Source organism: Triticum aestivum, chromosome 5D, assembly GCF_018294505.1.
Source record: "Triticum aestivum cultivar Chinese Spring chromosome 5D, IWGSC CS RefSeq v2.1, whole genome shotgun sequence".
NCBI lineage: Eukaryota > Viridiplantae > Streptophyta > Magnoliopsida > Poales > Poaceae > Triticum > Triticum aestivum.
Genome location: NC_057808.1, coordinates 241809830 through 241819423, shown reverse-complemented (window position 1 = coordinate 241819423; position 9594 = coordinate 241809830). Strand labels below are relative to the sequence as shown.

The following is a 9594-nucleotide window of genomic DNA, read 5'->3' as shown; positions in this document are numbered from 1 at the left end:
CTCCTCCTTCTGCGACGTCCCACGAGCGCGAGTCATGATATATTTGTCTTTTTTGTTTCTCAATTTGTATTACGAATTTAGATTTGATTTTTAGGGGTTGTAGTCACATACGTTGTTTATACATTCACAAAAGAAATTCATATTTTCTTGAAATATCCAAAATTGATTTTTCAAATATCATGCGAGTATGTTTCAAAATTTTCAAATACCTATTTTTGGACACCAAATTTTCAAATACCTGATACACAAGTAGTGAATTCAGGAGCTCGGCCCGGACCTTCCCGCGAAGCCAAGCCTAGTACTTGTGTTGGCGCCGCAACGCGAGAGGCATGGCTCTCCTCCTCCTCCTCCTCCACCTCTTGCTCTTCCTCCGCCTCGTTACCTCCGCCGCCGCCGACTCGTTTCCGGCCACTGCGATCTTCGTCCTCGGAGACTCCACTGCCAGCTGTGCCGCCACCACGCTGTCCCTCAACCTCACCCCCCCGTCCTCTTTCTCTAGCCCCTGCCTTTTCCACTCCGGCCGCCGCCGCCTCCTCCCCGACATCCTTGGTAAGCACCTTGAACGCCCCCGTTCCACTAAACCCCTCGAGCTCTGCTCCTAATTCGCGCACCATTGCTTCCGTCCATGCAGCCGCCAAGATGGAGCTCCCGCCACCGCCACTCATCTCCACCCTCAACGGCTCAGCGGCCGCGGCCGCGATGGGCGTCAACTTCGGCGGCGAGGAGGGCGAGAGCGGGGGAGCCGGGGTGTTCCGCATGGGCGCCGTCGGGCAGCAGCTGCGGCTGGCCGCCGAGACGCTGCAGCTGCTGCGCCTCGAGGCCGCCACGCCGGGCGAGGCGTCCGCGGCCGTGGCCGGCGCCGTCTTCGTGGTGTCCTTCGGCGCCGACGCCTACGCGCGGCTGCTCGCGCGCGGGTCCGAGGCGGACGCGTCGGCGCCCAAGCACGGCCGCCGCGGCTTCGCCCGCCTGCTGGCCGGCCGCGTGGCGCGCGCGGTGCAGGAGCTGTACGAGGCGGACGTGAGGAGGGTGGCGGTGCTGGGGGTGCCACCGCTGGGGTGCGCGCCGCGGGTGATGTGGGACGGGCTGCACCTCGTGGACGGCCGCGGGTGCGTGGAGGAGGCTAACGAGCTCGTCCAGGGGTACAACGCCAGGGTGGAGGCGCAGCTGGACGCGCTCCGGCCGGAGCTGCCCGGCGCCGACATCGTCTTCTGCGACGTCTACAAGGGGGTCATGGAGATGATCACCAATCCCGCCGCCTATGGTAACATTACTTTTACGAACCGGGATTATCTGTTATGTGCATGATCACCAATCTGAATCGACGTTCGCCGCATTGCGCTTTTTTGTTACTGCAATCACATTCAGAAACATGAACACCTGCTGCTACCGGGTGTTCAATCTGTTCCATGTGAGCCATGCTGTGCTTGTTTTTCAAACTTATCTTAGCTGGGTTGATCGGTGATCGAAGCATCTTAACCAATTACTAGTACTAAAATACTTGTTGTTACCTCGGTTAGTTACCTTCGTGTGCAAAATCAGTTCTTCTAGTTATAGTATTTGAGGACGGGGCGTCGACCCGTTGGCTGGGCAGCTGAGGTTGCTGCCAGCCCACCCGAGTTCGAGTCGGTCTCATTTTTTTTTCTAGTTATAGTATTTCAATAGAAACTAGTTGTTCCCTCAAAGAAAAAAAGAAACTAAGTTGTCATGACAAGAGAAATAGATGGTTACATTCTTTTCCTTTCTTTTTGGGTCAATACAGTAATTAGCCGTCGCTGTTATTGGATTCGTGGTCCTTTTATCTGTAGATTGACGCTCATTAAGACGGACAAAGTCATGTTCATCGGTGCAATGATAGTACATAGGAGTAGTACTCGATATCAAGCGGAGCGATCCGAATTGCAGTTAGCACGACCTAAACGACAAGGTTAGGAAGTACTCCATCCGTGTCCTTGCGACCTTTTGCTTGTTATTAGTTGAATATCTGATCAAATGAGAATGAAGTTTTTATGTGAATTCTTGGAGCCTGCAGGGTTTGAGGAGGCGAGGGACGCGTGCTGCGGGCTGGGCCCCTTCGGTGGCACCATCGGGTGCCTGACGAGGGAGATGGCGTGCCCCACACCGCAGGGACACATCTGGTGGGACCTGTACAGTGTCACGGAGACGGTGAACACACTGCTTGCGGACTGGGCCTGGTCGGTGCCGCCGTCGACGGACTCCGACACGAGCATCTGCCGCCCCATTACCCTGCAGCAGCTTTCCGGGCGAGCCGACGCACTGGCGCCACCGGCGATGGTGTAGGTTCGACAACGAGGGCTGGTTATTTCGGCTTGATCGTTGGAGATCGGGCATTTTTCGTTCCGCCCGTGCTGTTGTTCCAGTCGACGGCGGAAAACAAAGGAAATCAGGGAACACTCTGATGCTGCGAAGAAGCGAGGGGACAGGGTCTGATGGGTGTGCGTGTCCATACAGACGTGAGACGACATGTGATGCTGCGCACGCAATTGAAGTACGGAGTACTGTATAGCGGGGTTGGAGATGATGTAACGCATTATTATCGCAGAGATGATGTAACGCATTATTATCGCTCCTTCATGCTGAAATGCAACAGTGTTATTACCCCAAAAAATCATCACTTCACAATTCGTTGTAAAAACCATCACACCCAAAAATTGACGGTGGAAAAAACACTAAAGCCTCCTTTGGTTTGGTTTAGAGAAATCTTATAGAAATTTCATAGGATAGGATTTCTATAGGAAAATTTTCTTTAGAGCCCTTTGGTTTGTAGGAATGGAATCCTATTCCTATGAAGGAATTCTTCCTATCCTTCACATTTTATAGAAAAATAAACATTAGCCTAGTCTCAATGGAAAAAATCCTATGATGTGAATCAAAGGGCATCTTCTTTCCTATTCCTACTCATAGGATTTGAGATACATGTTATCTCATTTTCTATGACTTTCCTATTCCTACGATTTTCCTACCCTATGAACCAAAGAAGGCCTAACGGTAAATGCTAGTCTCTACTACTTATCTGTATATACTACTTAAAAAGGACGTAAGGTTCCCATTTCACCTTTCTTCTCATCACACCTTCGTCCAACCTTCCATCTATATGATAATCAATAACCTTAATTTACTTACTTTGTGAATCAATTTCACTTTAATTTACTTACCAAACTTCTAACCAAAATATAACGTAATTAATAATCAGAATATGATGAACATTTATTTACACAATCACATTATTAGTTGTACTACTTAAAAAGAGTGTAAGGTTATCATTTCACCTTTCTTCCCCCACCCATTCGTCTAACCTTTCATGTATATGATAATCAATCACCTTAATTTACTTATCTTCTGAACCAATTCCACTTTAATTTACTTTAAACTTCTAATCAAAATATAAGGTAATTCATGATCAGAATTTGATGAATATTTATTTACACAATCGCATTATTATCTCTACTACTTAGAAAAAACGTAAGGTTCTCATTTCATCTTTCTTTCCACCATCCCTTCGTTCAACCTTTCATATATATGATAATCAATCACCTTATTTTACTTACCTTCTGAACCAGTTTCACTTTAATTTACTTACTCCCTCCGTTACTCACTTCGTTCACTTTTGTAAGTCATTTTAGACAACTCAAAATAAGTTGTTTTGCACATTTTCTAAAATGTCTTCAAGGTCTTATAAAAGTGAACAGAGGGAGTACCAAACTTCCAATCAAAATATAAGGTAATTCATGATCAGAATTTGATGAACATTTATTTACACAATCACATTATTCTTAACAGATAAATGACAAGCTAACTTACTAGGATAGTTATACCCCATTGCAGCGCACATGCATTATTCTAGTGAGGACTAAAGCACCTGACGTGAAACCACATCTCTGAGTCCTCCCCTCCCGCGGGCGATGGGGGGGGGGGTGTAACCCTAGCGCCATCGGGCCTAGCCTCCCATTGCGGCCGCGGCTGCCCGGTCTAGCTCAGGTCCGCGCGGGTCCAGGCGGCGGATGGCCTAATGGCCGCCGGTGGATCCTCCTAGCGCTCCTGGAGGTCTTCCTCGTGCCTCATGGGTGCGTGTGGAGGCGGCTTTGCGGATGCGGGGCTGGTGGCGGCGCGCTCATACGGATCTGAAAGCGAGATCGGGGTGGGCGGCACAGGTTGGGCAGCGGCCTGGTGTGGTTGTTGCCCCAGCCATGGGCGGCGGCCCGGGGAGGTCCGACACATGGCCGGTGGCCTCCCGGTGGCGCGGCGGCTACACGGTGGCCCGACAGCTCTACCCATGGTGACGGCCAGCTTCTACTCCGGCGTCGGCTAGTCTGTGAGCTGACTATTTCGACCTTCACTTCAACCTCTGGTCATGCGTGTGCTATGTTCGCTGGAGAGCTGGTCCTCTCCCAGCCGTCGTCCACTGTTGAGGGACAACTCCACCGCCAGGAGGGCCGCAGAGTCTTTCTTGCCTCTCGTCGGCTGGTGTGCCACCGGGGAGCTCGTCCCTTGCCCGGGAGGGACGGGGCGGGGCGGTGGCGGCCAGTTCTGGCCGACCCAGGGGTGGATTTTCGGGTCCGGAGGCCGCCCAGGAGTGGTAAAAGAGGGGTCTTTTCTGCTCATCTCTTCATTCGTCGTAGCTGCGTGTCTCGAGTGGGGTGGTGTCGGGATCTTGGATGCCGGGGTGACGACCTTGGTGGTGGGAGCCGCGCAGGGCCGGTCCTAAGATTTTGGGGGCCCGGGACGGAAACGAAACTCGGGGCCCCTTAACGTAAACATCATGACAATGAAACAAATTAACGTAAACATCATGCCTCCATCATGTTTGTCATTAGATGTTTAATTTTCATATTCTATAAATGTCGATATTTTTAATATAATATGGAAAAACTTTATGAAGTTTGACTCCAGAGGGAGTACTTTTGCTAAATGTCAACAATGTTGATTTATTTCCCTAGAGAAAATTGCGAGGTGGCACCGTCTATGCCACCACGGCGAGACCCTCGGTATCACTAGTGGCGGGGAGTCGAAGGTGGATAGTTGCGAGTGTCATGGGGTCGCCGATGCCAGAGAAGGGGTCACTAGAGTGATGGTTGCAGAGGTGGTGTCCCGACGGTGGAGGAAGTCACTTGGGCAGAAAGACGCGGCAGTGCAACACCGATCCAGGGTAGTGGTGGACGGCGGTTCAGCCATTATGAGAGGACATATCTGACTTGGCGGGATGGTGGAAAGATCGACTCATGACAAAAAAGGGGTAGCTGAATAATAGCAGGCCAAGAAAATTGCATCAAAGGTTGAACAATCCAAGGCATGCATCATGTATCATGTACGTATAAATAAATTAGCAAAACAAGTATAGAGAATGATAATATCGTATACCTCTGTGATTGCCTGATTGGACGCTCGGCGATGATGGTATGACACCTAGAGAGTCTGGACGATGCTAAACAAAAAACACGCATCAATTATAACACGGATATGCATCTAAGGAACAGCAATATGACATACCTTGGTGATGTGCGTTAATGTGTGTGGCTACCCATACTACGCCTAGAGTGTGTGTGGCTACCCATACTACGCCTAGAGAGTCTGGAGACGGAGGAGCAAGCAAACGCGTGACGATGGGGGCCTCGACAATTGAAATTGGCTTTGTGGCGAACTAGATTAGGAAGAAAATTAGTAGGAGGCGGCAGTACGACGGCGGCGGCCTGGGGTTGCGAATTGCTGCGATAGAAAGGGGTGAGGAGTCGCCGGATCGATGGCCTTCCTATTTTTCTATGTGAAGTAAGGAATCGGTCACATTTTCTAGCGAAACGAATCGATCACTGGATCGACCTTGTGCGAGTTGCGTGCGCTTGCACAACGTAAAGCCCATCCATTGATTTTTTTTCTGGCCGATGGCAGACTCATAGGCCTAAGCCTACCTACATATACCTAGTCGGGGGCCCCTCAAGTTTGGGGGCCCGGGGCGGCCGCCTCCTCTGCCCCCCCCCCCCCCCCCTCTCCCTCAGGGCCGGCATTGGAGCCGCGGGTCTCGTGGGCGAAGCTCGTGGCTCCGGTGTGGTCTGGCTGCCATGGTCATGCCAGCAGCGTGGTGGTCAGGGTGCGATGACAGGTGGTGGTGGTGCAGCGAGCGGTGGCTCCGTGTACCCCGTCTGGGTGGTGAAGAAGGCTTGCCGGGGTGAAAACCCATTCTGGCCCAGCCAGGTCGAGGGCGGCAGCGTTGTTGTCCCCTTCTTGAAGGCGTCGTCGCGGCTCCTCTTCGTTCCCTTTGATGCTCCGGGGGAAACCCGATCCGTGGATCGGGGGGTAGTGGCACTCGGTGTTGTACCCTTCCTAAAGGCATCATCTTGGAGCTCCTGTTCGACATGCTCGGCTTCTCTTCGTCTGGAGAGGGCCCTGATCGCCTCAAGCGGTGCTCATGTTCCTACAGGTAGCGTGCTTGGTGTAGTCGGGTGCTTATAGCCGTTCTTGTCATCCTTATATCTTGCCTTGAGTGTGTGTTGTGGCGTCGGGTTGTGTGTGTTGAATTGTATGCTAGATTGGTTGTTGCTTTATATATAAAGCGGGGTGTGAGTCTTTTTCGGTAAATGCTAGTGACTTTGATGATGTCACTAATTGGTCGGGGCCGCCTGTCGAGCTGAGTTGGGAAAAAAAGCCACGTAAACACTTGGACTTGGCCTTCTTCTTCCTCCTCCTCCTCCTTTCTCTCTTTGTAGCATTTTATCAAACACCTTATTAAGAACATATTCTTTCTTAGCACTCTTGAGAACGACTCTCAGATTACGGAACCAGGCCGCAAATTTATTTTCATATGCATTCAGTTTTTCTTTCTCAAGCATAGGTGCTAACTTAAAGGTGGTATTGTATGACATTATTTACAACATATAATGCAAATTCATTTAAACTTTGTTAAAAATAATGCAACCAATTAACAATTAATTAGAGCGCTCCCACTAAAATCCATATCTCTCATAATTGATTACTAGTGATTCAAGATCTACGTCTCACTTACTACCCATTGATGGGACATCACTAATGAGTAGCAGTGAGACCGGTAGGTCGACATGCTATTCATATCTTCATATGACTTTTGTTCATCTTTCAATGGGTGTGTTCCGAGATCAAGACCGTCTTGCTAACTCGTCAAGATAACCAGGTGTACTTGCAGCATGAACCATTCATGCTCGTTTCAAATAAGAAACATCTATCATACCCATGTGACATGACGTACTCCGAGAAACATGTATTCTAGACGGTTGCACAGTTGGATGAACACTATCGACTTGATATTTTAAGTAAGAGGTCAAAACAATTTAGATGCATCTAATCATTTTGCTATTTACTGTGGCTGCTATGATTAAGTGCGCAAAATTTTAATTTCCTATGAAATCATGAGCATGACACTTCATGTCGTTGCTTTAACATGTGGGGTGTATGAAACACAAGACTTAATTAAAAATCTCGAGCCCCATACCAAACTTCGTCACTACACGTAACCCCTGTGTAGATCATAACCTACAAGCCCTTCTTTATTCACAAAGTTTTTCTTTCTCAACTATTAATGAACCCAAAGTATCTGAAGCTTAGCTATGGATGCCAGACCTTAGCAAGTCAGACATTTCTAACAAAGTTCGTCCATGCTGCCAAGATCAAAACCTCGCAAAATTAGAGGGGTTACAACATGAACTTCTAGCATTTAGAGCTCTCTAATCACTCTGCATATACGTGCAATGCCGCATATCACCATATGCTCTAATTGTACCTGCATCTACTCATAGATTTGTCCTTGGTGACACTGTTGGGGAACGTGTAACACAACAACAAAAAATGCTACACGATCAAACCCCAAAACACTATGAAGATGACGGTAACGATCAAACTCATCGACGAGCAAAGTAGCGGAAGTAGTAAAGAGTTGGTGCAGCATGAAGATTTCCCACAACTAGGTTACACCTCCCAGCCGCGAGGAAGTTCTCCGTGACGGGAATCGAAGTAGACGACCCCTCTGAGGTATCCACACATTTCGAAGTAGTAATCCAGTAGAACTTCGACGTCTGCTACCTGTGACAGGCGTTGGGATCCCCGAAGAGGAAGGATGAAGTAGTGTAGTAGAAAAAAGTATTTCCCTCAGTTAAGAACCAAGGTTTATCGAACCAATAGGAGAGGCCACACAAACAAGATAAGCGGTACCTGCACGCACACAAAGCAAATGCTTGCACCCAACAAAGGAAAGAGGATTGTCAATCCCCTTGTTCTTGCCAATTGTAAGGATTAAATCTGATAGTGGTGGATATATAAAATAAAATATAAATAAAAACAACGAGCAATTTTTAGGGTTTTAGTAAATATAGAAAATAAACTCGGGGGCCATAGGTTCGCTCGAGGCAGCTCTCTCATAAGCATAACAATGGAGGGTAAACAAATTACTATTGGGCAATTGACAGAATAGCGTATAATTATGATGATTCTTCATGGCATGATCAATATATAGGTATTATTTCCAACACAAGTATACCGAATAATCCATCTGCATCTACTACTATTACTCCACCCCTCAACCGCTATCCAGCATGCCTCTTAAGGTATTAAGTCGATAACAAATAGAGTAATATTTGGAGCATGATGACATAATGTAGACAAAGTAAGGCCAATTAATATGTTTGAACCCCGTCATTTTATCCTTAGTAGCAACAATACAAATATGTCCCTTCCAACTCCTCCTGTCATAGAGTAAGGACACTGCAAGATTGAACCTACTACCAAGCATCTCTCCCACTGAAGATAAACCAATCTACTTGTCCAAAGAAGATAGATAGATCGAAGAGAAATACAAGGCTATAAAATCACACATAAATAAATATCAGAAAAGATTCAAATACGTTCAATGAATAATCTGATCATAAACCCATAATTCATCAGATCCCAACAAACGCACCGCAAAAAGTTTACATCGAATAGATCTCTGAAGAGATCATTTTATTGAAGATCAGAGAGAGAGAGAGAAAGAGAGATCTAGCTACTACTATGGACCCGTAGGTACTGTGGGAACTACTCACACATTATCATGGAGGTAGCAAGGGCAATGAAGATGCCTCCCCAATGGTTTCCCCCTCCGGCAGAGTACCAGAAAAGGCATCTAGGTGGGATCGCGGAAGAATAGAGGCTTGCGGCGGCGGAATAATGGTTTCTGGTCTCGCTTCGGGGTTTTTTTGATTCTAGGGAATTTATAGGCCATAGATTAGGTCAAGCAGAGCCACATGGGCCTCACAAGTGCAGATGGCGCCCCCCTGGGACGCGCCCCTTGAGCTTGTCGCTCTCTCTTTGCATCGTCTAGTCTCTCCCCGAAGCTTCTAGGGTCTCTTTTGGTCCAAAAAATTACTGTAAAGTTTCATCGTGTTTGGACTTCGTTTGGTATGGTTTTTCCATGAAACAAAGAAATAGACACAAAAAAACAGGAACTGACACTAGGCACTTAGTTAATAGGTTAGTCCACAAAAATGATATAAAATGGCATATAAAGCATACAAGATTGATAGTATAATAACATGGAACAATAAAAATTATAGATACGTTGGAGACGTATCAATGTCCAGG

The 9594-nt window shown here is 47.7% G+C and overlaps 1 protein-coding gene across 1 annotated transcript; it reads left to right on the top strand.

Moving 5' to 3' along the window:
• The first annotated feature begins 287 nt into the window (after positions 1–287).
• LOC123124603 (GDSL esterase/lipase At1g71250) lies at positions 288–2578 on the top strand. Its single transcript, XM_044545189.1, has 3 exons — positions 288–549; positions 632–1261; positions 2030–2578. The coding sequence occupies exons 1-3, from the start codon at positions 330–332 to the stop codon at positions 2296–2298; spliced, it is 1119 nt and encodes a 372-aa protein (XP_044401124.1). The 5' UTR covers positions 288–329; the 3' UTR covers positions 2299–2578.
• Positions 2579–9594: the final 7016 nt, after the last annotated feature.

What these genes read in the sequence shown, in the direction of transcription:
- LOC123124603 (XM_044545189.1), top strand. Translation starts at nt 330, where the DNA reads ATGGCTCTCCTCCTCCTCCTCCTCCACCTCTTGCTCTTCCTCCGCCTC. An exon ending in CCTCCTCCCCGACATCCTTG is followed by an intron (nt 550 to 631) that starts GTAAGCACCTTG and finishes CCGTCCATGCAG; the next exon opens with CCGCCAAGATGGAGCTCCCG. An exon ending in CACCAATCCCGCCGCCTATG is followed by an intron (nt 1,262 to 2,029) that starts GTAACATTACTT and finishes TGGAGCCTGCAG; the next exon opens with GGTTTGAGGAGGCGAGGGAC.